The 25985-nt window shown below is 42.5% G+C and overlaps 1 protein-coding gene across 3 annotated transcripts in view; it reads right to left on the bottom strand.

Annotated features, from left to right (window-relative positions):
• ctnnd2b (catenin (cadherin-associated protein), delta 2b) overlaps positions 1-25985 on the bottom strand; it is a 200002-nt gene that overhangs the window by 119210 nt on the left and 54807 nt on the right. For 2 of the 3 annotated variants that reach the window (XM_069684388.1, XM_069684389.1), the window contains exon 3: positions 8697-8809. In XM_069684388.1, coding sequence (XP_069540489.1) covers positions 8697-8809 — 113 coding nt within the window. Of the gene's footprint in view, positions 1-8696; positions 8810-13012; positions 13058-25985 lie in introns of those variants that run through there. The other variant, XM_069684390.1, reaches the window with a different exon arrangement.

Genomic DNA, 25985 nt, shown 5'->3' with positions numbered 1-25985 from the left:
CACTATGCATATCATTATGTGCAACCTATGGCAACCACTTTGACGATGTGCGAGCCAGCTGTAACCGTCATCGTAATTTATGCAAACTCACTATTGACTACTAACGTTAACGTTACTACTACTAATTACTACATTTCAAGCTAGCTAAGTTTCAACAAGTTGCCACTGAACGATGAATTTTTAATGAGGAAGAAGGAGGAGATGCCCTGGGAAGATTTTTACAAGGTAATTAAACGTACTTTGCAGAAAAAACATATCAGACACAATTTATTTCCTCCTGAGTTGACCTGTAACAACCTCTGCAGCTGAGCTGATCTGAGCCGTATTGTCCCAATTTTTGCGCCCATTTCTATGTAGGCCTCGCTATTTCTCATGGTTCTAACAAGGTTAAGATTTTATTTTGCAGAAAAAACATATCATACACAATTTATTCTTTTAAGCAGAGTGTTTTATACGTCTTAAAATGTGACTGGAGCTTCTCTTTAAGCATAACCAAGTCATTTTGTGTAAACATATCGAACCTGCTACCCTATGCAACATTACACACGTTAATGATTGTTGCACATCCTAATGGCATACAATTTTAAATGCTTGTCAGCAGGTTCATTTTGAAACTGTAAATGGACGCTCTATATCAATGATTCACATGTCAAACTGACTGGGGCAACTAGATCGTCACAACGTGAAGCTTAGAGCCTCAGTGTTTGAATGAGAGCGTGCCAGCAGGCCTTTTTTCGGCTCTCTTACTGTCACGAATGTTCTACATTGAACTACAAAGAATTCCTCAGATTGGCTCAGTGGGAGAACAATTTATCTTTCACAGGACTAACAGGAGCAGGGCCTTTCTAAGAATTTTTTTTATCTGTTTCTAAAAAAAACAGTCACTAGTTTCTCAGAACAGCCCCTCTGCAGATGTCTCTGTTAGTGTGTGTGTGCTGCACAGAAGTCTTAAAAGCTGGCAGCCGAGCAGCCTGACAGCTTCTGGGTAATGGTTCCTCGCTGGGCTCACTATACGGGTCGCATTCTCCCCGCCAGACGAGTGGTGATGGGTCTCGCCGGGTACTGTGGTTACAGCCAACGCTTATGCACACGCACACACTCGGCAGCCAGACGAGCACGCAGACGCGCATCTGATTACCAGGCAAATGTGGCAAACATGCACCGCCAAAAGAGGAAGACAAATGGCACGCCCTGGGAGGGGGCAAGTCCTCAGCCAGCAGAGCGGAGGGGCCACCGCAGTGTCACCAAAGCTCAGATATCTTTATCTGCTGGGTGTGTGCTCGCTGTCAGACGTCCTCTTGGATGATTAGATAAAGGGACTGCAGCCAGGGAGCAGGCAAACACTCGGCAGGGTGAGGGGCACCAACAGAGATAACAGAATGAGACCTCTTCTGTTCTACACACGGTTTGTTCTTATATTTCTTTGCTCAAAATCACTGACTCGTTACCTACAATAAAAGAGGAATTCGCCCCCGGAAAAAGCTGGTGTTCTCTGTAATCAGTGGAAGCGATAATATTTGAAATTGGCGCCATAGCTGTGGAGAAAGTTGTACTAACAGCTTGTGGTTTCGCCCATTCTACATTCCTACAACACCCAGCATGCATTGCGCCCCTCCCTCTGAAAGGAACGGCCCAGCGAGAGACGCTGGAGTGAAATATTTCCGTTTCGCTGCAGGCGATGGCTCAGAGCGGGACAGAATCCAAAATATGACAAGAACATACCGGTGGATCGTCTAAAAAATCTTCAGGTCTGCGGTCTACATTTCAAACAATTCTGAACGAGACATGACATCGGAGGCGGGCCTTTTATGTAGTCTGGCGGAGGTTTTCCAGGGCCCTTTGGAGAAGCAGATAGCATCCTCCAAAGGCACAGAGCCAAATTGCTAAATCATATCATAATGGCATTAGCTCCTCATAATAGGATGATAGGACTGAGGTTGAAGATCGGCGAACTGGCCCTTTAACGACTGATGAACCATGATGTAGCTGCCTGAGGTCAGAGTCAACCAAAGCGCTCCAGGGTTGGTTTAAAAAATGCACCAAACTTCTCTCGTAGTGATGCCCGAGTCTGAGTGGACAGTGTGTTTTTCTGTTTACAACCAAAGCCAAGTGAACCGCCCCGGGGCTCAAAATAATAACTCTTAACCGCACTGCTCTGTCAACCCAAAGTGGTGTTTGGATCAGAAAGACTGATGACACAGAAAAAGATGGTGAGAAATAAAATAAAGAATAATGAGAGAATAAATTAATTAACTAAACTAAGAAACTGAATAACAAAGAAGCCGAAGCAAAGAGGGAAGGGCTGCCCAAATTTATTTTAAAAAATATGTTCCTCAACAAAATATATATAACAGCTCAGGGATCAGCAATTTTATCTATTTAATTTGGCTAATGTACACCTGTTATAAATAATGTGATGCTTTTCTGGCACTGGCTACTCTGTAAATTAAATATCGAGCGCAATATCGTTACAAATATTGACTTAAGCGGCATAAAGCCCAATCGATTTAGCTGCTGAAGCCACCACATGAAAAATAAATTAAAGAATATTGTTTCATAAAAATTTAATCATGCTAATTTCCTACTTCAACCCTTTATTTCCTCCTTTTATAACCCTAAAACAACAACCAAAACTTTGAATGCAACCTTGGCCATTTAGGCGGAATGATCCTTTAACTGATGAGGCAACATATGCCGTATTTCTGCAGACAAAAACATTGTCTCAGTGTGACTGATGGAGCCACACGCACACTGAGTCACACAGTGGATTTGTGCTGTTTGAAGTGATAAAGCAGCAGCATATGTGGTGTCGACTCTGTGACCTGTGGTGACTGATTAAAACTGGAAACAAAGGCAGAGCCGAGCGTCTCATTAGCACCTCTGAAAGTCTTTATCTTCCTCGACACAACAGGAGCAGATTCCCCGAGCTGCCGGCACCCGCTGCACTTAACACTCATTCATAATTCAACTTTCCTCTGGTTTAACCTGGGACACACTTGTTATATTGATTACTCTATTGTCTGTGTTTACATAGAGTTGTCAAGTCCAAATAATTAAGACAAAGAAAGTCAAATAAAGCGGTTGGAAAATGTTGCACGAGTCACTTAATGGGTGGTATTGTTTAGGGAGTTTTTAGGAGTAATTTTCCCAACTCACCTTATTTTTCCAGCTAATACACGGCAGCACCTGATAGGCCGCACTGAACTTACAAACCATCTGCTTTTGTTTTGCTACTTCCAATCTAGCGTCAGCCAAGGTATCTGAAAAACAGCCGCCGTATTGTCCCTGATTATAACAACACTTGTTATTTTATATCTCCTGTGGCTCAGTGAACCCGTGGTTTGTATTGTTTGTATGGGAACAGAAACTGGAGCTGGTCCTTTGGGAAAGTCTGTGAGGGAGTTTTCAAAGAAACATTTATGCATGCTTCCTGGCTGAGCAGTTCCAGATTTGGCAGATTACATTACACAGCTGATGCAAATCTGAAGATATTATTAATGATATGTTTAATGAACTTTGGAAAGAGAGATGACTCGGTTAATCATTCTCTCCATTTGGCTAACTATGAGTGGAGAAGAAACAACTTAGTAGGCTGAAAGAAGTAATCAGCTCCAGAAAAAGCTACTATGATTTTTTTAGTTTTAAATATTATTTCCATGCTCAGGTATGAACCTTTATACCCAGTTAGGAAACCAAAGTTACACAACTTAATTGGCATTCCCTTCTACAAACAATACAGCATGTTCAAATAGTGAGTGGGCAGAAAGTCACTAATAGCTAACGGTATTTTTAGCATGAAAGAAAGTCATTTAAATTCATATCATTTGTGAAGAAGTATATTTGTAAGGAACACTAGCATTACTTTCTTTTGGCTACTTTTATGCTAGCAAGCTAGCTTACATGACACAGAGACACATTAGCTGTGTCCCAATCCGGGGGCCGCATCCTTCAAAGGCTGCATTTGAAGGCCGATTGCGTCACAACCGCGCGTCGAAGGCTGTCCCATTTCGAAAGGCTCCTTCAGAGGTGGCCAACAAATGCGTCCTCCTTTTCCCGGGTCATGCAGGATCCATCAGGTGCATCCTTCGTGGCCCAACATAGGCTGAGATTCATTGCGCACCAATTCAAACGAGATGACACTTGAGTCATACGCGGCCGAGGAATACACTTTTAAATTAAAAAAAGGCCCTTGAAACAAATTATCTTCAAAACAATAGGTTAAGTTATGTGACGTTAGCTATGCTAGCTAGTTAGCCTGCTAGCTACCTTTAGCTAGGCGACAGGAGCGGCGTTTGGTGACGCCAGGGTAAGGGCAGTAACAGCTGGTGACGCAAACAGGAAATGCTCCGTAGACCGAACCGTCTCATTTCAGTTCTGCTTTAATGGTCTACACAGGCCATGAAAGGCTGCAGCTCCTGGATTGGGACACAACTACTCAATTAAAGTAAGAAGTAGCTAGTAGCAGTTGTGCTAATCCTAGCAAGGCAAACAGATTAGCTTCTTCTAATCGTGAGAAATCACCAGATTCCTGCCCTGTCCAAAACAACAACTAGACAGCCTGGATTTAAAACACAACCAGGACAACTTACAACAAATTAACTAGATTTCAAACACTATGCTGAAGGACAAATAAAAAAACTGCAACAAAATGCATCTGGCCCATGCTAAAATGCTAATATAACTAAACCAAAAAAGAGGAAATAAGAGAAACAAAAGAAAGAAGCGTTTTCATTTCTTAAAGCCAAATAATAAATCAAAATGACTGAAGAAAAACTCAGGACAAGATGACATTAGTAATACTTCCACAACGTTGCTGAAATATATTACAGCTTGTAGTTTAATTGCCGAGCACAGTGCCAATACTTCTGGCCACAAATGCTACCAAGATAAATTTCTGCATGTGTATTGTAGCTGCCGATAAATGTTTCCACTTCTGTTCCCAGAGACAAGCAGTGATGAATAAAACTATTCAGAACAGCAACAATACTGATGTTTCAGAGGTAATTGAACAATAAATCCGACATGCCTTAGGCACTGCAAAGCCTCTCCAGCATATTGCCCGAGTGGACGTGTGTGTTTTTCCAAATCATTTGTCCATTTGGTAATTACCTCCAAGTCCAACAAAGTGGACGGCCAATAAAAAGCAGTGGAAGACGAGGAGTTTAATCCACAGGACGCGCTGCTCTTCACTAAATAATAAGCCCATCTAATCGAGTTAGCAACATGGCAGCCTTTATTTCATCTCCGTGCAGCCTCGTGATGAAGTCCAAGGACTCCACACCTCTTCCATCTCCCATGATGCTGCTGTTTTAAATGGGCACCCTCAATACAGCCCCGTGACAGCATTGAGGAGCTGAATGCATGCACCAGTTAATTAGACCGGTGAATGAATCGGTTTTAGGCCATCTTCCCGCTCTTTGTTGGTCCACCCCTCAAATTGAAATGAGAATTACAACGGCGGCAGAAGAGTAATTAGCTGGAGACGGATGGGATCCCCCGCTCGCTTTACGGAGTCAAAGAGGAGAAAAGATGATGGATTGTGTGCGTTTATTTATGTGTGTGTAAGAGAGGGAGGGAGAGAGAGAGAGAGTGGGGCAGAGAAATGGAGACAGAGGCTTTAATCGTGTTACATTGTCCTGAGTGGCAGGCTAAGTGCATTACCAGCATTGTGTCAGGAGTGCTGTCTTCACATTTGGACTCGTATGGAACGTGTAGAATGAGATCTTTGAGCCCGGAGCAGAGATGAGGCTCCAGTCCAAACTCAATCAGCAGCAGATAATACTGCAGTCTCTGCACATTGTTTACAGTTTACCTCCTCTCAACACGAGAAAACGGCCCCGAACAGTCCAACAGATTCCACTGACAGCTGCACAATTGCTGTTTTTTTAATAGACAATAATTCGTCGTGTTTGCAGAGCTGAGGATTTGCGTGGTGCCATCAGTCCAGAGCCAAAATTCATTTAAACTATGAAAAGCTGCTTTGATCAACCTGGAGTGTAATGCTGACAGAGTTGGCGTATTTTGCCAAAAGAGCATCATATTGCGTTCTCCTGCTGCAGCAAAGCAAGGTATTCTGGGATATGTTGTGACACCTGATAATCACAAACAAGGAATGAGTAAGATTTCAACAGATTAGGTTTGTGTGTCAGCATTGCAGGAGGTCATGTCTGCCTCCGGTAAATACAGACACAAAAATATGTTGATTTTAAGCAGGATTTTTAGTGTAACATTATAAAAGAAGGAGGCTTTGTCACAATGTGTCGTGTAGCGTGTAGCGTGAAAAGGTTGGCGTGGCTAGGTTTAAGCCCCAAAACCAAAAAAACTACATGGTTACTGTAGTAAAAACATCATGCTATGGGTTAAGGGGTAAGGGTAAGTCCTGTCCTGTGTTGTTGGAACCATCCATTGCCCCCGACTAACACCCCAAGGCGTTTCTCTGAAACACTGTTTCTCTGAGTGTCTAATGTTGCTGCTGATGGGTTTACATTGGAGTTAATTGAAAGCCTGTTGCGTCTCATGCAAATGCTAAAGAGTGCCTCTGCATCTGTACAGGGGTGTGTCCGGTCATTTTCTGACTGGGGTGGACCAGGGGTACTGACTTAAGCCCCTTTCTTACCCGCCTCAGTCCAAGCAGCACTCGAACATCATTCCAAATTCATAGGCGCCGAGTTTGACACAGACTGACTGAGTAATAAATGCAATAAAGACCTAACCCTTGTGCGTCTGTACTGGGTCGTGTCTGGACTTTTTGAGTGGGGTGGCCCAGGGGCACTGACTTATGCAGAGGTGGCATGAAGTATGTGTGCACTTACCATTTATTTACTAATTCTTTAAGGGCTTAAAAAGAACATGTATCAATGAAAGGCACAATAAAGCACCAAGAAAATCAGCTACATTGAAATGCCTCAAAAGCTACTAGCAGTATGTTGAAACACGGACAAAAAAGTTGGTTTGAACATAAGTCCCGCCTCTGACAGAGCAAATGGCCAATCATTGTTTAGGATTTTAAGGTTGCCAATCAGATTTTAGAGCAGGGCCATGCCATCCCCCTGGACACACCCCTGCATCTATATGAGATGCCATGGGTCATGACGATGCGGAGCGATTTGGAGTAAGAACGGGCTTATCCCTCTCTATAGGAGCCTGTCCATTTTATATGAGAGAAATGATTTGATCATGATTCAGCAACATGATCGAATCAGATTCACTCTGTTTGAAGTGTCCATCTGACATCAGGTTTCTTTCATGTTCAAATCCCTCTGCCACAAAGTGATCATCATTCATTCCTCATATCTCTGAGCTTAGAGGAGCTACAGTACGTGCAGGTAATGTGCAGTTAAGAGCTTCACGATGGAAACTTGATCCAGTCAGTAAACTTTAGTCTGCAGACAGATTAGATCCTTCCTCCATGCAGGCCTTGCACATACAATTAGGTTTGTAAGAAGTCTCAAGTAACCATCCTTTAGCTTTGTGTCTGAAAGACTCCTGACTGAACAACATGTTTAATAAAGTGATTACGACCTAATTGCTTCATGTCCTCCTCACCTCTCTGTTTTTCGTTTTTCAATTTCTTGTTATATACAAACACGGCGACTATAAATCATCTGGTATATCTAACTAAAAAATATATGATAATAACGGCTTGATAAGGAGGTAATATGTCAGTGTTGTCTATAAAAAGCTGCCAGATTTATTTATACTTCTTTAAATTGAACACTAAGTTAATCTAACTAGCTAGTGAGCTCTATCTGATGGTCTGTAGACGGTAGCTCAGTCTGTAGGGACTTGGTGGTGCTGGTTCAATTCCTTGTACGGACCAAGCATGAAAATTGGGACTGGTAGCTTTTCTGGGCACTGTCGAGGTGTCCTTGAGCAAGGCACTGAATCCCCAAACTGCTTGGGGCGCATGGCCAAGTGCAGCCCCCTCACTCTGACATCTCCCCATTAGTGCATGTCCATGTTGTCCTGTTTGTGCATGTCTGTATTTGGGACCTGTGTGTGTGTAGCCTGTTTGTAAAAACAGAGTTAAAAAATTGAATTTCCCCTTCGGGATTAATAAAGTATGCAGAGAGAGAAACATCTGTTCATATTACAGTTTGTGAGCTAAGTGAAGATTGCAGCAGCTAGCCCTTTGAACTTTTGTTTGTTTGCTAAGACGTCCATACTGTTGTGAAAGATAAATGTTACACATTACTAATTTAAATGTTGTCTCTCTCCTTGAATGCAGTATAGTAACCGAGAAGCTGAACTTTACCACAGCTTTAGATTTTACACTTTCAGAGCTTACACAAGCTGAAAGCAGTCATACTAAATACAACTCTGCCAAAGCAGGCAAAACACGAGCGTGGGCTTCCAGATTTGTCTATTTCTAAAACTGTGAGAAGTGGTGTTTTGTAAAGTCCTGGGAAAAGAATAAATACATGTGGCAGGTTTACCAGGTAACTGCTGCAGTAGGTGTGAAGGTACACGAGATGGAATAAGGTCTGCCTCACCAGAGAGACGCAGCCGCTGTCTCAAAATTTGTGCTTTGAACCACAGGAAGAATTTCTGGACACAAATCAAGGAGCGTACCTGTAATGTGACCTGCTGTAAAGCCAGTCACCTGCAAGAGTGCAGCTGACACACACAGGTAGAGTGTACGGACGAGGATCTGACAGGTGTGAGACGAACACAAAAACACACACACACACACACACCTGATGCTAGTCATGCTTCCAGTCTCAGAGCCAAGCTTGCATCTCTCCAGCTGACTGGCTACAATCTGTCGTTCGGCTTCCAGCTCCCTGGTCAGACGTTCAAACTGCAACTCCTGGAGAGAAAGAGAGAGAGGAAGAGAGGAAATCTGTCAAAACATTCTGTCTATTTATTTACTGTCACATTTACAGGCATCCTGAACATAATTTTGGCTCCGTTGTCTCTGTCACATTTGTAATTGTTGTGAAATGGACTCTGCAGTCTGTGAGGGGAAAACAGGCCAGATAACACGGTGTCTGCCAGTTTCACACTGCCAGATATTCGCAGAGAAGAGTCTGATATGTTGCAAATCTGTGACTCCAAACTAAAGCTATCACCAATGTGACATTTGTTATTCTGCTGCTGGGAAAGTCACAAGACAGATGAAGTATTTGGGCGGTGTGGGAGAAGAGTTTTGTTGGGTTTTGTTAGCTTCACTAAATGCTCTAATCACTGCATGCAGTGGTCTCATGATTGCCTGACATTTCATCTAGACCTCTTTTAGATTTGCATCCTGCTGTTAGCACCTTGAAGAAACACTGTCACTCTACTATCTTATACATCTTTCTCACCGAAATTAGCGCGTTGACGCAGGTTTTTAAGACCCGGGAAGACACGCTTATAGATGCCGATCGTCTCTGTTCCTAAGGCCAGTGGAGTATACTCCTCGGCCTCCTTTTCTGCTGCGTCACCGTCTGACGTCACAAACGCGCCGGAGACAGGGTTAGTCAACAGTGAAGATGTTACGGTGGTTATGTCTCATTCAGTCTATCTATCAAACTCGGCGCCGACAAATCTGGAACGATGTTCGAGCGCTGCTCGGACGGAGACGGGCGGAATTTGTAGCTGAGATGACAAGGAGTTGCAAAAGTTACAGACGGAGCATAGCATCACACCGGAAAGGGGACGGAGATTAGCGTGTCGAGGTTTTGTGTTTCCATCAATGCCGATCAGAGACAAGGCGATAATTACCTGGGTCTACTGCAGAGTCATTTGACCCGGGTCTGAATGCCGATTGTAGCCTTTCCCACAAAGCAAAGAAGCCAGGTGTTAGCAGGTTTTTTGACCAGTGGGAAAGCAGCTTTGGTGAACTTTTCACTCTAAAACACATGGCCTAAATCTGATTCCACATACAGAACATGAAATATAATGCAGAGCCATGTCAGTTGAAGTCACTAAGAATGATTTAATACACACAAATAGATGCAATTGGAGAATTAAACCTTGAACATGCAGGTTATCAAGTAACATGTTTCAGTGTTACTGTTAATGACATCTCAGTTCCCAGAGAGGGGTCACATTTGCATAAAAAGCAGCTCCATTCATGTAAACAAAGAGCCTCATTTACAAATTCAGTTGGGAAATGGGCAAAAGACAAAGTTAATTAGGCTGAATTTCCATTCACTATTGGTATGTAAATTACATGAACCAACTGTTCCTCAGGATAAACACTCACGGGTTACAACTGACTCAACAGTAACATCCGATTAACTCATTCAGGATGTCATTTATTCTGTTTGTTGTCATGATGTAGTCTTGTTTAGTTTTGTATTTCATTGATTTAGAGCAGGGCTCTCTAACCCTGCTCCTGGAGAGCTACCTCCCTGCATGTTTTAGGTATCTCAGTACTCTAACACACCAAATTTGAATGATCTGCTCGTTATCAACCAACTGAAAAGTCTCAGCTTAGCTTTTTAAAATTGCTGTAATTGTAAATTATTTTAATCTCTCGTTATTTTCTCTTACTCGCTGACAGAATAGTTCAGAGTCGGACTAAATAGACCCCTTAAACTACAGAAACTTGTTTCCTCTTCTGCTACGTTTGCAGGCTGATGTCTTTCTTGAAGAACAACAAACCAGAGAAGGAAACATTGACTGAAGCACATTTAGTCTGTCGTACGGTGGACCGTAAAGCAGCAGTCTTGTCTTGAGTTTTTACTTTCAGAAGTTAAGTACAGAAAGGCAGACGATCCGTCCTTTACTCATGACAAACATCGACCCATTTTGTGTCTATGAGAAATTTTATGAGAATGTTATAAACTCTTACATCTCTTGTATGAAAATCCGTTCCTGTGAGTGGTTCTTACATTGGTTAAGTGTAATGTATGCTGGTAAACACACGATGAATAACCTGTAATTACCTGATACCCAAACAAACCAACAGCTGATTACAGTATTTATGTCGTCTGCTGCTGCTGCTGCTGCTGCAGCGATCATTACAGCTGATTAAACTGATTTTAACAATTTATACAAAAACATAAACAAAATAATCTAACTAAATGGTGTTCCTTTTACTACAGCTGGTCCTGATATGATGATTTAGATCTTGAATGGGCTTCTGACAGTTTTCTGGTGGTTTTCCAAACTATAAAAGTGATAACATTGTAACAAATCGTGTCAGAACAGGACGCGTAATCAATCCTTGTTCCACTGACAGCATGTGAACACAGAGGAGCTCGTCTACAAGCTATAAAACTTTACATCTAGGATCTGAAGGTGAACGGACGGTCACATATTTCATTCGGTTTGATGCTCAGTGGCAAAAGTAATTCTGCGTGTAAGTGCACCGATTATATTCATTACTGTTTTACCCTGTCTGTCACTTTTATAAGAGAAACATGACGCTTCATAACACATTGAATGGAGTCACGCTCAGGCCGTAAACGTGCATGACAAACGGCCTGCTGCATATCAGCCATGATGGAGCCAAAAAGTAATTGCACCTCATTAAAAGTCAATAAAAAGTGTGACTGCTCTGTTTGCACTTTACTTTATAATAGTTTTAACATTCAAAATGCCCCTAAAAATATTATCAAACGATATATTTCCCAGCAAGGTCGAACGTCGGTGGAAGATGTGTATTTTGAGCAGCGACGGGAGCAGAGTGCCGGTCTGTGGGAGCTTAAACACTGCTGGTGCCTGAGGCAGCTCCGGCCTCTCCACCATAATGATGCTATTTGACTTTAATGAATCACTAATGTATTAAGTTAACTCATCAACATTGCAAATTTCACTGTAATTATGCACCATCTTTTCATATTTTTTAATGGTAACTGGACACAAACATGTCCGCCATACATCTGCACATGTGCACATGCATTATTTATACATGCACATTTGCACAGAAGCATGCATAATGTATTTGCATGTAGCTTATACACTTCTAAGACTTGCTGCTGGAACAGAAAGTGAATATTAAGATGCACCAACATTGACAGGAAAGTTCCCATTGACTTCATGACACAGTTGAGAGCTTTGAGGAGCTGCCAACCAGCAGATATGTTCGGCTAAATGTGGAAAAGGCTGTAATGCTCACACACACACACACACACTCACACTCTGCTGTTAAGTCTCTCAAGTGTGAATCCTGTTAAACAGCGAGCGCAACATGCAGACTCTTCCCTGTTTACACAATGTCAACATGATGATACATAGACGTGTTTACTCGGCACTGCGGATGAAAATATATCTGCTCAACAGAAATAGTCATAAAAAAAAATCACCTGGCTGCCTCAGCCGAGCCGAGCCGGCTGTATTTACTGAGCTGAGAATAAATCAGATTTGAAATGGACACAAATAAAAGCCATGTAATAAACTGCGAACACTTTAGTGGTCGTGAGATCAATCACCGCAGTGTTTGTTTAAGTTTTAGCGTGCAGCCAATCAGCTGCGAGAAACACATGGGTGATTTTAGAGTTTATGATCTCACCACTTAAAGGCTCATGTTGAGAGAGAAGCCTTTAATGCAAAGCACAAACCAGCAACTTGCAACAAGGCTGCAAGAAATTCCATCACACATCCCAAACATCAGAAAACTGCATCCTGTTTTTTGCATAGTCGGATCAATCCAAGCAGCTGATGAAAGAAAGAAAGACTGGGCTAAAACAAACCTACTTTGAGGCAACATCTCCACAGCAGATGAAGGATAAGACGAAACCCTTTCTGTATTCCCTTGTTTGCTTGTTTTGGGGCTCCTGCAGCGGAAAGAAAAGCTGACTAACTCGCTGGATGTCGAGCCGTGAGAATTTCACTTGTAAGGCTTCTTGAAAACAAGCAAACAAAAGCCATCTCTCCCTCCTTTTTCCCTCACCCTCTGCCCCTCCGATCTCTGCTCCCTCCAATTCAGGGCTGACAGGCGGACACCTGTTACTGCAGAGGAGGAAGCCGGGACTGTGATGGAATGCATTCAGAGAGGTGATGGTGTCAGAAAGCAGCACAGAGGAATAAAAATGGTGGGAAAAGAAAGAAAGAGAGGAGAGGACGCAGAGGGGACACGTACCTTCACATGGACCATACTTCACAGACACACAGTCACACAGTATCCCGCTCTTCTTCTCCTGCTCGCCCCTCCAGTGAAAAAGCAACAACAATGTTCCCTCTCCCTCCTCCAAACACTCATCTGTCCCGACTCAAACGCAGCGAGCGATAGAGAGACATGAAGAAAGACATAAAGAGAGAGGGAGAGAGAGACTACAAGTGTCACTTGAGCTGACTGCAACTCAGCCCCTCTCTCTCTCTCTTTCTCTCTGCCTCCTCGGGGGCCATGCACACACACACACACACACACACACACACACACACACACACACTGTTCACTGAGGCACAAAGGTCCCCATGGCAACGGAGCATTTAGAAGCCCCGTGGCATTATTTATGCAACGTTGCATCACAATGGGCCCTCCCACCGGCTGACCCTGCCAAAAAAGCCCGCCGCTCGCCCGTCACTCTCCGCCTCTCTCCCTCTCTAACCAGACCATCTGCACCCCTCCCTCTCCTCCTCCACCTCCTTCCCCCTGACTCCATCACTGAAAAGCAAAGGGGGGGACTTTGAAAGAAAAGGGGGGAGGCGGGAGAGACAGAAGATGGAGGGAGGCACACTCGTTCAAAACAGTAGACTCATACCGACACACAAACACAAGTATACACGCGCGCAGGACAAATCCACAAGCAGGATGAAAGGAGGGTAGAAGTCGGAGACACCAACACCAAGTCCACACACGGCTGCGACTCTTTTAGACAGTTGTTGCTATCATTCGCACAGACAGAGAATGTGAAGAGTAATTTTGTCTACTCAAACTGTCCAGATACAGTAAGCTATTTTCCACAGTGCTTTCCAGTCAGAACACTATTTATAGCAGCCAAAGTTCAGAGCAAAGCTTAAACAGAAATGATCGGTTGACTCGCTTTCGGAGGCGTTCCCGCAAATATTTTGTTTTTTCTTGAGCTTTAAAATAAGAATTCTTGACCAAAAGTTTTCAGCTAGGGGGGGGATGAAGAGCCAGAGAGATCAAAGTGGAGAAAACCATCAAAAAAAAATTTCTACTTTTATATAACATCCCACTGTCAGAGTAAACTGCTCCACAAAACAGGGCCGGTTTAAAGTCTGAACTGTGAGGAGGAACGTAGCTTGCAATCTGTCGCCTAGACGCATGCTGATGATGCACCACAAGTTTTAGGAAAATTAATACACCTCCTGTCTTCTAAACAACAACAATAGCATTTTTTAACAGTAAAAACACTTAGTTTATAGTGATAATTTTCATGTAAATAAATGTCTGTTAAGTCTATCTATCACGGAATGAGGTAACACAATGGCCTTTGCATTTGCAGTATAACAGGGTGTCACAAGCACCAAAATCACAAGTGGCGCCCAGTTAGTGACACGTTTTCCATCAGCCAGCAGTGGTTGGTCTGCCAGAGAGGGTAGGCGGAGCTAAGCGGCTGCTTTTCCGCTCTCTGCAAGTGTTGCGAGTAAACAGTAATCTACTATGGCTGAACAAACAAAGAAAAGATGGATGACTACAGATACAACTTCAAAAAGAGGACGTCACACATGCAACGCTGTCTGGATATCTGGGAAGTGTGCTCCCGCAATTACTGTTTATCGCCATAGGTGAAAGAGAACGAAACTGAGATCTTCGACATTACAGTTTAAACTGTTTTAGTCCCTTTTAATTCATTTTTTTTGTTATGTTTGTGGTAGAGGGGGGCATCTGCATCAGGGTCCAGTACCAACAGAGATATTTGTTGCCAGAGCTCACGTGAGAAAAGGTGGATATGTTGCCAGATATCTTGGGAGTATGTCGCTGAGCTCTCTAACAAATTTTCTCCTGTTTTTTCTGTGTGAAAAATTACATTTTAGTGTAGGACATACTGTATGTGGGTCGTAAAAAAATGTTCCAAAATTTACTTTGAAGACCATGAGGCAAAAATAGAGGTCTCAGTCTGCGCTGCCAAACACTTTTTACTATTTAAAGACGCAGCACCTGTCGCTAGTCACATAAAGAGGCGGGGCAGTGGCAAAACCTAGGTGACACAGATACAAGAAATGACTCTCAGTTCCCTGTTTACGTCTTTGCTAGCATGTCTCTTGATGGCTAGCGTGTTACCAAAAGCTATCGTTAGCTTTACTTCACCGGCTAGCTCCCAGGAGGCCCTGGGAACAGTGTTTAACAATAATTAGGTTTAATTTCAAACCTTCACAGAAAGGAGAGATCACGTGACGAGATATTATTAAAGCTTCACACGTGAAAACAAGCATGTAAAACCATCTCTTACCCAGATGCAATCACATTGAAAATCTGAACCCATGGCTCCTCCACAGCCGATGCTAAAGCAGGAGGTCAGGTGAAACTCCTCCAGCTGCCGTCTCACTGCCTAAAACATCTCTCTTTGTTTGTTGCTCTCTATTATTTGGCTCATCTGCCTCCTTTTCCCTGAATGACACAGTCTTACCAAACCAGTCATGATATCCCAGCCAATACGTGCTGCAGATGCAAAGCTCCAGCCTCCAGTCATTTCTTTATTCAAATATAGATTGTCTCAGGTTACACGGCTGTGCGGCTGCAGAGTGATGAGCACAGGTTAAATCAAAGAGACGAGTGGGCCATCGACTGAGTGTATCGCAAACAAACAACACAGATCAGTGTGATAAGCTCAATTTACCTCATACTCGTGTAGCATTCATAAGCAAATTATCAATATCAAAGGTGCACAAATTTACACATAAAGGTCAGTTTGCTTGTAATGAGGAGTTCTACTCAGCCTGATGATGTCGTCATTATCATCTCAGTTTCAGCTTTAAAAGTACTTATTTATAACAGGAAGTGGTGTTATGAGCAGGGGCGGGGCTTAAAAGATGTAATGACATTTCCCTGGTAGGAAGGGTCACACTAAAGGATATTAAATAATAAGAAAAGTAGGATGCAGTATTTTTGTAGTTTGACCCACAGCAGGGACTCTTAAAGAGACGGGACAAACAGACAAGATGTGTTTGTTAGAAAACAAATCTCTCCTCCCCACATTTCCTGTCTCTCTTCAGCTGTAATAATGTAGGTTTGTAATAAAAAAGGCAAAAAAAATCAGTCAGATTCGAGGACCAAACAATCGTGCAATCACGAATAATTCTTTTCCAATGCACTCAACAGACTTTGCAATTGATTTTGTATCGATTTTTCCATACTTCCAAGCAATCATTGATCTCAGCCATTGATCTCAATAAAAATGTTGCTTATTTGGTGCGATCCCTCACAGTGCAGTCACAGCATTACATTGTCCTTCTGGGAATATGCTGTTGAAAGGTTTCCAGCAATTTAGATAGAGATAGAGACTTCCGTCAAACTGGGGGACGAGCAAAGGTAAAAAATTAAAAAAAACACGTAGTCACTTCAAACTTTGACACATTGATGCTAAATGTATCATCAGTTCTGACTCTGCGGTCAAGTTAGCAACAATAAAAATGCAACATACAGTTACACTTTCAAAATAAAAGCTCGCTTTTTGGCTGTATATTAAAAGACAAAGTCAGGTGACCTTCATAGAAACACTATAAAACAAGAGTTAATATTGTAAAACTGAAATTATGAAAATAAGGATGTGAGCTACAGAAGTCACACAACATAAGTCATGTACATTTAAGCTAAGCTAAGTAAGCCTAAAGTGATTTTGAGGAAACACATTTTCAACATCTGTTAAGATTGAAAAATCGTTTAGTGTGGGCCAGGCTTAAGAAGGACGGTACAGACTGTTGTCTACTGTACGCAGTACAATCACTATGGAAAAGAACCTCATACAAAACCACTTCAAACAACCTGAACTATCCCTTTAATATATAAAATCACTGATATGCTGCTAAAGTTTGACCAAAAAAAGTACAGCTGAGCTAAAAAAAAGCTAAAGGTGAACAGAAACAACTGGACGGTATCAGTCTGAAATGGTGCGCATGACTGTGTGTTTGTGTGTGCGAGTAATCATAGCTTGTTTGGCAATTAAGTGAAAAGGACACCAATTAACTATGTCTTAATGAGCCGCTTCTACAATCAAGTGCTTGTCAGCTGATTGCATTAGTAAAGATTCAGCTCCATTCAGAGGCTTTAATGGAGACGGAGAGAGAGTCAGTGTGCAGCGTTCTTACAGGAACAGGCCGGCCCCTGAAAAAACCATTAAAGCAATTAGTAAAGTAAAATAAATGACTGTAGGACAGTGGTGGGCTGCATGGGGCGCAGAGTTGCAGTGTGTGTGTGTCTATGTGTGTGTGCTCGTCTCTCCAGTGTAAAGCGGTCTAATTGTGCCCTGTGGTGTCCGCCTGGCATTTCGTTGTTTCGGAGGGAGGGGGGGCCAGTTCGATGGAGAAAATGTCACGGAGGCTGTATGGCTGAGACCACTGCGGCGTGGAGCTGTTGTTTTAGGACGGTAAATTACTCGGTACATCCAGTCGGTAACAAAGTTGTCCCAGAGGCAGAGATAAACAAGCCAACAGGAAGAGGCGAGGTGTGATAGAAATATTGAGACCAGGGGAGCACTGAGAGACGAGTGAAATGAGATAGAGGACAGGAAAACTTCCGCTGGCTGGAAGGCAGAGACGGATTCAAGGAGATTTAGCGCTCTCTGGATACCAAAACTGCTTAAATGTTCAACCTGAAGTGCACAGATCTGTCTTGTTTCTCGATAACTGCAGCCGTAGATCAGGGCTTTGATTCCTCTCGTCAACAGTCGGTGCTGCAGAGCTGGAGCTGGTTTAAGCACACGGTTAGGGACATGAATTATGAGTGGCTGTAAAATATTTAGAGTACGGTGTCTTTGTTTAGTTTATTGTGTTGTAAAATAACAAACTGTTCACCGAGCATCAGTATAAAACAGTTTACTGGACTGCAGAGTGAATGAAAACCTGGAGCATGTTGAGAGCTGAAGGCAGTGACACATGACACATTCACCACAGTTCTATGACACTGCTGCTGTAATCACATCGTGGCCTTGTTATTGTCTGTCTCAGTTTATCGCCTGTTGCTGGGAAGATTGCAAATTGACAACCCCTCAACGCAACACACATCGTATCTGCAGGTTCTGTTTGAAGAAGATCATGAAGCATTTCAGCCCCAAAAAAAGCTCACCGTCCGGGAAGGAAACCTTTTAACTAAATGGACAATTTTCAAGCCCTTTTTACACTCCGACGTGCACTGCTGTGCATCATTTACAAGCATGACTACAAGATGTTCACTGTGAGTGCAGGCGGCTGGCTGCTCTTCTGATATTTATAATATTTAGGCTAACAACAGTCTAATTACAACTTTATTCTAATAAAATAACGACTTTATTCTCCTAATCCTACGACTTTATTCTCATATTTTTACGACTTTATTCTCGTATTTTTACGACTTTATTCTCATATTTTTACGACTTTATTCTCGTATTTTTACGACTTTATTCAACTTTATTCTCAAATGATCCATTGCAAGATGGCAGCGCCTATTTTGGCATCAATTCCGTACAATGAGAGCAGATGGGGACGCATTGTCCATTTATATATACAGTCATTGGAGTTACGTTAAGTGGCGGGGACCGGAGCAGCAAAAGAGCAGGGAAGAGTGATCGGTAGCTGTATGAACAACAGAACTAATGTACAGTTTAGGTGTGCTGCTGGCATATTAAAGTGACGGGAGTTATCATCAATCAATCAATCAACTTTTATTTGTATAGTGCCAAATCTTAACCAAAGTTATCTTGAGAAACAACAAAAAGAGCAGGTCTAGACCGTGCTCTTTGTTATTCAGAGAGAGACCCAACATGAATCCACCATGAGTAGCACTTAGCAACATTCGGCACATTGGTAAGGTAAAACTTCCACAGGCAGAAACCTCGAGCAGAACCAGACTCATGTTGAACAGCCGTCTGCCTCGACTGCATGGGCCGAAAAGTGGAATAGAAGGAGATGCAGGAAGGAGACAGGCAAAGAGAGCAACAACAACATATGTTCTTGCTACATCAATAACAACATGTAATACATACTTATGGTTATGATGCCAATAATAGTTAGCCCCGAAGCTAGCTACAGCTTCGGCCCTGGAGCAGAACAACAGGTCTCCCCTGTGCTTTCTGACTACGGTCGGGACGCAGAGGCAGGAAAGGTTAACAACGGCTCGGCTCGTTAGTTTCCTTCATTGGTTTGTAGCAGGCGGCGTATTATCGCCATCTGTTGGAATAAAAGGTGCACTGCTTTAATCGTGAAGCATTCTGGGACTCTGGACAACAGATTACTCATTTGTTTGTGGGCAAGCGTTATCTGCTGTGCTTCAATTTTGAATTCGATCACATCATTACAGTTTGAACTATTAAGATTTCACCAGGTTCCAACGATATATCGAATGTCAATTGAAAAGAGACCCTACTAGTTCCTAAAAAATGTATGAAATCAAACAAAATACAGTACATGGTTAAGTTTTTAATAAAAAGGTATAAAACTCAGGTACAATAAATAAGAAAAACAACAAATACAGACAAAGACCTCAGTGTTTGCAGTGTGCTAGCTCGCAAGGTCCCTTCATAAAAGAGAAGGAGCAAGGTCCAAGCTTTTAATTAAAAAATATATATATAGATATTTAAACTACTGGTGGTATGAAATATGAAGATATTTTGTGTTTCTTTGGAAGTTGAGCCTCAACTTGAGACCTTGTTAGAAGAAAAAGGAAGAATTTTTTCGGTTTAAATCTCAAAGATTTTGCCTTTAGTACCTTTAAACTTTGTGTATCCGAGGAGGGAGGGGCTGGCAGAAGTGGGAAAAGTGCCAAATAGAGCTGATAGGGAAAAAATCATCACTGCTCATTAGAGCATGAGCTGAAATCCTGGCTCTGGCTGTGTTGCAGCATGTGTCTGGATGTGTCTCTGTCTGTTTGCCTGTGAAAAAATCAACAACGTCTAGCATCGGAGTTATTCTCATCAAATATAAAATATGGGGTATTTTCCTCTGCAGTGTTAACCTTCTGCTTATCTCACTACATAATGTAATTCACAGAACTAACCTCAAGTCTGGAGCGCTGGAATCAACTGAGCAACCCAGAGGAGTCAGACTTACACACACAAACACACACACACACACATACACACACTGCTTGTCAATCCCTCGACAAATACGTTTTCCGTGCCGCTAACAGAGAGAGGGCTAACAATGTGATTGAGGTGCAAAATAGGCACAAGCATAAGAACCCGACCCACAATGCACAGCTTCACTCCTCCATCACTCCTTCAAAGTTTGGGCTATAAGCAGAACCAGTAGAATATGTAGCACTCTGAAAAGGGTTTAAATCATACATGCAGAGAAGATGTTCACGTTATCAAATGCACATGAGCCCATGAATCGCTGGCTCGCTGTGCTCCCTTAAATTCCCCTTCATGTTACAGTGAGAGAGATACTCTGTATCTCAATAGTCTGAAGGAAGTCTTATTTTAGCATTAGCCAAAACAAAAACACAAAGACTAAAAATAATGGATTAAACAGAGCGTTAATGTAGGTGCAAACGTTAGCATGTCCAGCTTACTAGCTTGCTAATGTTTGACTGTTATTTGGGATGCCAAGGAGCAAAATAGAAACTGCATTATTAGTTTGTAGAGTTACATGATACATTAACAAAGCCTAATATATGACTAATACATACAGTGTGTACTAGGGGAAGCAAGTCCTGGATGCTTTCAAATTTAGGCTAACATTAGCACTTTGTCCAGGTAGCATTACCTTTGCTAAAAGTTTAAGCCCTCAGTCAAAACACTCCTTGCATTTGCAGTTTCAAAATGGGAAAACACAGTTTGAAACTATGACCAAGTATGTCAGCCAAGCAGCCAAACTGAGTCATGCTAAAACTAATTAAAATTTTGACTTCACGTTAAATAAGTACTTGATCTTCTACATAGCAAGTCAGCAGGCCAGGATGTTGACTTTTTGCCTGAAAAATTTAATTTGTTTAGCAGGAAATTAAAAAGTCAGTCCAAAGCCCTGTTTTTAACTCATTAACAAAGTTAGTTAGCTTAATTAGCTACCTAGCTCAGGGCGCTTTCACACCTAAAGTCTGTTTGTTTGATCCGAATTGTTACAATGTTGCGTTTTGCCTCAAGTTTGGTTTGTCTTCACACGGCAGCTTTTACCAGCGGGCCAAAAGTTTTGATGCACGAGGAAACTGAGTCTTATTACTTTTAACCAACATCGTTCCTCAGTTCGATCAGTTCCACTCTCCTTTTTTTTTACTGAACAGTTTGAACACCTCCATGTTCTTGTGCGTTTCTACAAGCATGTGTGAAATTGTTTGGTCAGCCCATATATCTATTCGAGCCCTCGCCTCGTCGATCCCGCACGTCTGGCCTCTCCTCATCTTGCTGCCTGGCTGCTTGTCTGCCAATGTCAACATACGGTAACAACCCACAATGGACTTTTTGGTTTGCTTCCTGTGCTAGGTCGTATTTTAAGTCTGATCACGTTCTCACCTGAATCGAACCGGACCATGGATCATTTGGAAACGGACCGAGTCCCGTCTTTTCTGGCAGGCCATGGTCGATAGTTTGGTCCGCACCACAGTTCGAATGTGTGTCTCACCTGACCAAACAAACCTGTGCTAGTTGCCAGCCTGGGAAGCTAATGACCAGCCTAGCCAGTAGCCGATCCAATGGGTTGCTATGTTAGACGCATGACTTGCTGCCCTGGTTGAATGAATAGGTGGCTTCTTATTTACCACCGCCAGCCTCTCTGTTACCTGCGCTGTGCTTATCAATGGCCAGATCAGTAGCTGGCTTCGGCAAGGATATAGCCTCCTTCGGCCTCTCAATAGTCTTAATTTTGTCCTTTTCCCTGCGCCAAACGTTAACATTTAAAACGGCAACAGCTCGACAGGTGTAGCAGCAGAAGCTACACAAACATGCTAACACAGAATCCCCTTCAAATACAGGAACATTTCATTGCTGAAAAAAGACATTCTGTCCTATTTCTACCACCGTGTTCTGGCCTGGAGTCTTCCTTCAGCTGGAAATAACAAAAAGTAAAAGAGTTTCTCAAATGCCAACACTCTGCCTGACCGAGCAAAGAGAGAGAGGGAGGAGACAAAGCATGAACACACACAATTTCACCCAAAGTCCCTCCCGTCCCCCCTCGTCCCTTAAATATTCTACTTTTTCTTTTTCTGCGTGCCCCCTCGCATGAGAAGTTACACAAAATAAATATTTGATCCACTTTGAAACCGCTTTTTATGAATATCTAACTCGTGTGAACTTTGAAGAGAACTATATTTGGTGGTTTAATGAGGTATCCGATGCTAAGCAAATGTTAATTAATCCTTTATAAACAAATGAAGAGAGCAGCCGTGGCGGGAAAGGGAGGGAAGGCTGATAGCAGACATTATTATTGCAGGGCTGCTGCCAGAAAACAGCAGCACAAGAAGCCGATGAATCATCAAACAGTGAGTACAATTACCATGAAGCTCATTGTTTTCAAAAAGCTATTAATCCTGAGTTACCATCATCTCACATGTCATAACACCAATCATAAACGGAGCGAGCGTTTAAGTATTTATGCTTTGAAACCAGTGCGTTAAAATGTGAATGACGTGTTAGAAGTGAAGTGAAGTGTAATTAGGCTTACACAGAACATAAAGGTTGTGTCTTTATTTTCTCTGTAAGCCTAATTAAACCTCAGCTTTCAGTTTGGATTCAAGCAAGTTGTAGGTCAGACCTGCGCGGAGCCGTTTCCTACCGCACTGCCAATTAGAGTTGACATCCACGGTATCACATTAATTATTACGTGGCTGAGAAGCTGCGGAGACGCTTCAATCTGTCTAAAAACTCTTTTTATTGAGCATCTTCTCTCCTGGCTGCTTTATTTCTTTCCTCTTTGCACCGTTAAACGCCTTGTCATGTTTTCCTCTCTCCGATGAGGCGGCGGATGCAACAAACTGATGTAACCTGTGTTGCACCGTTGTTGTGGCTTGTACGAACACAGCAGGAGGTCATGTTTGCCGGCGTGATGGGAATAAAGGTCGAAGCAGGAAAGTAATGTGCTTCCCAGTTTTAGACTAAAAAAAGAACACATGGCCGCTCTCTCTAACAGGGGCCGTTTTAAGCTTTTATCTCCGTCGTGGGTTTATCTTTGAATCTTTGAACTGTACGTCAGGTTGGGTTCACTGCAGTCTGGTATTGAGTAGTAAGAAAAATACGTAGGAAATCTTTAACAGGCCGACTGCAATTAATGTCAGAGTAACAAAATTATACATCCCAATTTTTCCATTTCGCTATCGGTATGCATGTGAAAATGAGCATCCATTATGCAGTAGAAACATCTTGTCGTGATCACTTCTCTTGTGTCAAACTGATCACTGTAAGAGGAGGATCAATGCAACCATTTTTAGCTTCTTGTGTTTTATGTTGTGCTAAATTGTAAAAGTATATAATTGTAGTTTTAGTACAACATTCGTTTTAATTCCAACATTTCTCCCTACTTCCAAATACAATATTCTCATTCAGGTCATTCTTTCTTTAAGATTTTCATGTAAATAAATGTCTGTTAAGTCTCTATCTATCCAATGAGGTAACACAATGGTGACTGAGCCTATGGCCCACTGATGAAAGCCTTTGCATTTGCAGTATTACAGACTGGGTGTCTGTGGCGACTTTAGCAGAAAAAATCACAAGCAGCGCCCAGTTAGTGACACATTTTCCATCACCCAGCAGTGGTTGGTCTGCCAGAGAGGGTAGGCGGAGCTAAGCGGCTGCTTTTCCGGTCTCTGCAAGTGTTGCGAGTAAACAGTAATCTACTATGGCTGAACAAACAAAGAAAAGATCGATGACTACAGATACAACTTCAGAAATAAGTGAACATCCAAAGAAAAAGAAATAAATTGGACGCTCAGATGAAGCCAAACAGTCTGAAAAGGAAAGCGACCGTCAGCGAGGAAAATCAAGAGTTACAACCGGAGCCAACCTTGGACGTCACACATGCATACATGTCTCGTATATTTAATACACCAAAATAAAGAAATGAAACAAACATTTTCTCTATTTACAGAATTGTATACATGGTTTCACAGCACAGCTCCTCTGCCTTTTCCCTTGCCAAAGGCTGTTTGGGGCATCAAGTGTCCGAGCAGTATCAATCCGCGAGACAAGTGTCGCTTCAACCACAGGTGCTTTCGCCGTGCACCTTTGTTTTCTTTCTTCATCCCCAGCAGCCGTGACTGTTTCTCTTTATTTGAATTGACTCCAGAAGAGAGCCTGAGGAACGGCACGTTAAACTGCTGCATATTGTTGGCTCATTGTTGGCTGTTTGTCAAAACTATGGCGAGACTATGTTTTTCAATGAGGGGAAATGACTCCTTTTGGAGAGCAGGAACTGCCAGTTTTACAAGCTTTTCTCCATCTCTTGGCAGGTACGAATACAGCCAAAAAGTTCTCAGTTGGCTGCTTCTTTCACATTGCATTAGATTGGACCTTACCTGAAAACAATGGACAGTTTGAGGGTGACTGAATACATTAACGTTAACAAGGTGACTTACCGCTGCTCCGACCAGGACTCTGACTCAGGGTTGGCAGGGTTACCAACCCCCAGGTGCCAGAAACCAAACCAGGCAGGAAATTCAACGTCAATTATGTAAAACTCCTCCAACCCACTTTCTGTTAAAATGACCGTATACTAGACTATAGCAATCTGGCTGCCATATTAATGGATAATATAAGGATATGGATAGTATAAAAAGTAGTTTGTTCTTGCATTTTGTCAACATCACATTCAAACTTGGCCCCTCCTCCTGGGCTCTTCACCAGACGCTCACTCTCATTCTCTCGTGCGAGAACATGCCCACCCCGCCGAGCTACAACCAACAGCATCACGGCTACTTTTGCGCTAGCATGCAAACCGCCGGTTACCTTTGCGCTGACATGCTAACAGACGGTTTGTTGCACTAGCATGCTAAGCGTCGGTTAGCTTGTCCTAACCGGTTGGAAGGCACTAACCTGTCCAATAGAAAGAAGGCCAGCTCTGCATCACTCTTTCGCCATGTCCGCCGGTCTGAACGGGGCCCAGGTGCTAATTTGAACCACTCCCACACTCACCTGTACGCTGTGACTGGCTCAGGGAACCACAACAGCGCCCCTCCTGAAAACGTCCCGTGCAAATCAAAACACAGGACTGACACAGAGGGAAGGGTCTCACAAGGGTCTGCACACACACTCACCAACACACATGTATAGAGGTATTTATATTACATTTGCAAAAGTCTATTTTATTTTTCTAGGAAAATCCACCTTATTATACCTTTAAGAGAAATAAAGAAACACAAACTGTAGTTCGACTTCAAATTTAGGATGAAAACATTTCAAAGTAGAAGGCCATTAAGGAAATAAAGAGTAAACAATGTTGTTTGAGAGGCTCAGGCTCCTGCGTCGCTGGTGTTGTGTATTTTATGGTGCTGAACGGACAGCTCCTGGAGGTGATATTTAAAAGACACCTCCATGAGATGACTCTATATCATACATATACATCTTATTACCATCAAATCCTATCTAAAGACCAAAACCAGCAATGTGTTCATCAATCTCTCAACACTAAAAGCATGAATAGATGAATACTTTGTTTATAGTTTAATAGGACTAAAGCAGAGGCACATACTACGAAGCTACTCTTTTGGATATTAGGCTTCAGTTACCCTGACAAAGGAGATCGCACAACTCACACAACTCTCTATAACTGGACAAGTCGACCAAGGGGTTTCTATAATGTGCGCGTTCACACATAAGGAGCGTTGTTTTTAGTGTATGACCAATCACACATAGGTACAAGCCTGCCATCAGCAGTAATCCAGATGTCAATCAGTACAGCTGCAGCTGCTGAATGCAGGAAGGGAAAACAGGCAAAAAAAACTGTTTTTTCTGACTGTTTGAATGTGCAAATTAAGTCTATAATATCACTGCTCCTATTACATTAAATTAGCATGTTGCACAGATGTATTT

Source organism: Semicossyphus pulcher, unplaced genomic scaffold, assembly GCF_022749685.1.
Source record: "Semicossyphus pulcher isolate SPU_LCO1_2020_fin unplaced genomic scaffold, fSemPul1.0.p SCAF_7, whole genome shotgun sequence".
NCBI classification, from domain to species: Eukaryota; Metazoa; Chordata; class Actinopteri; order Labriformes; family Labridae; genus Semicossyphus; species Semicossyphus pulcher.
Note: the sequence above shows the minus strand (reverse complement) of the source record. Positions and strands in the feature narration are given on the sequence as shown.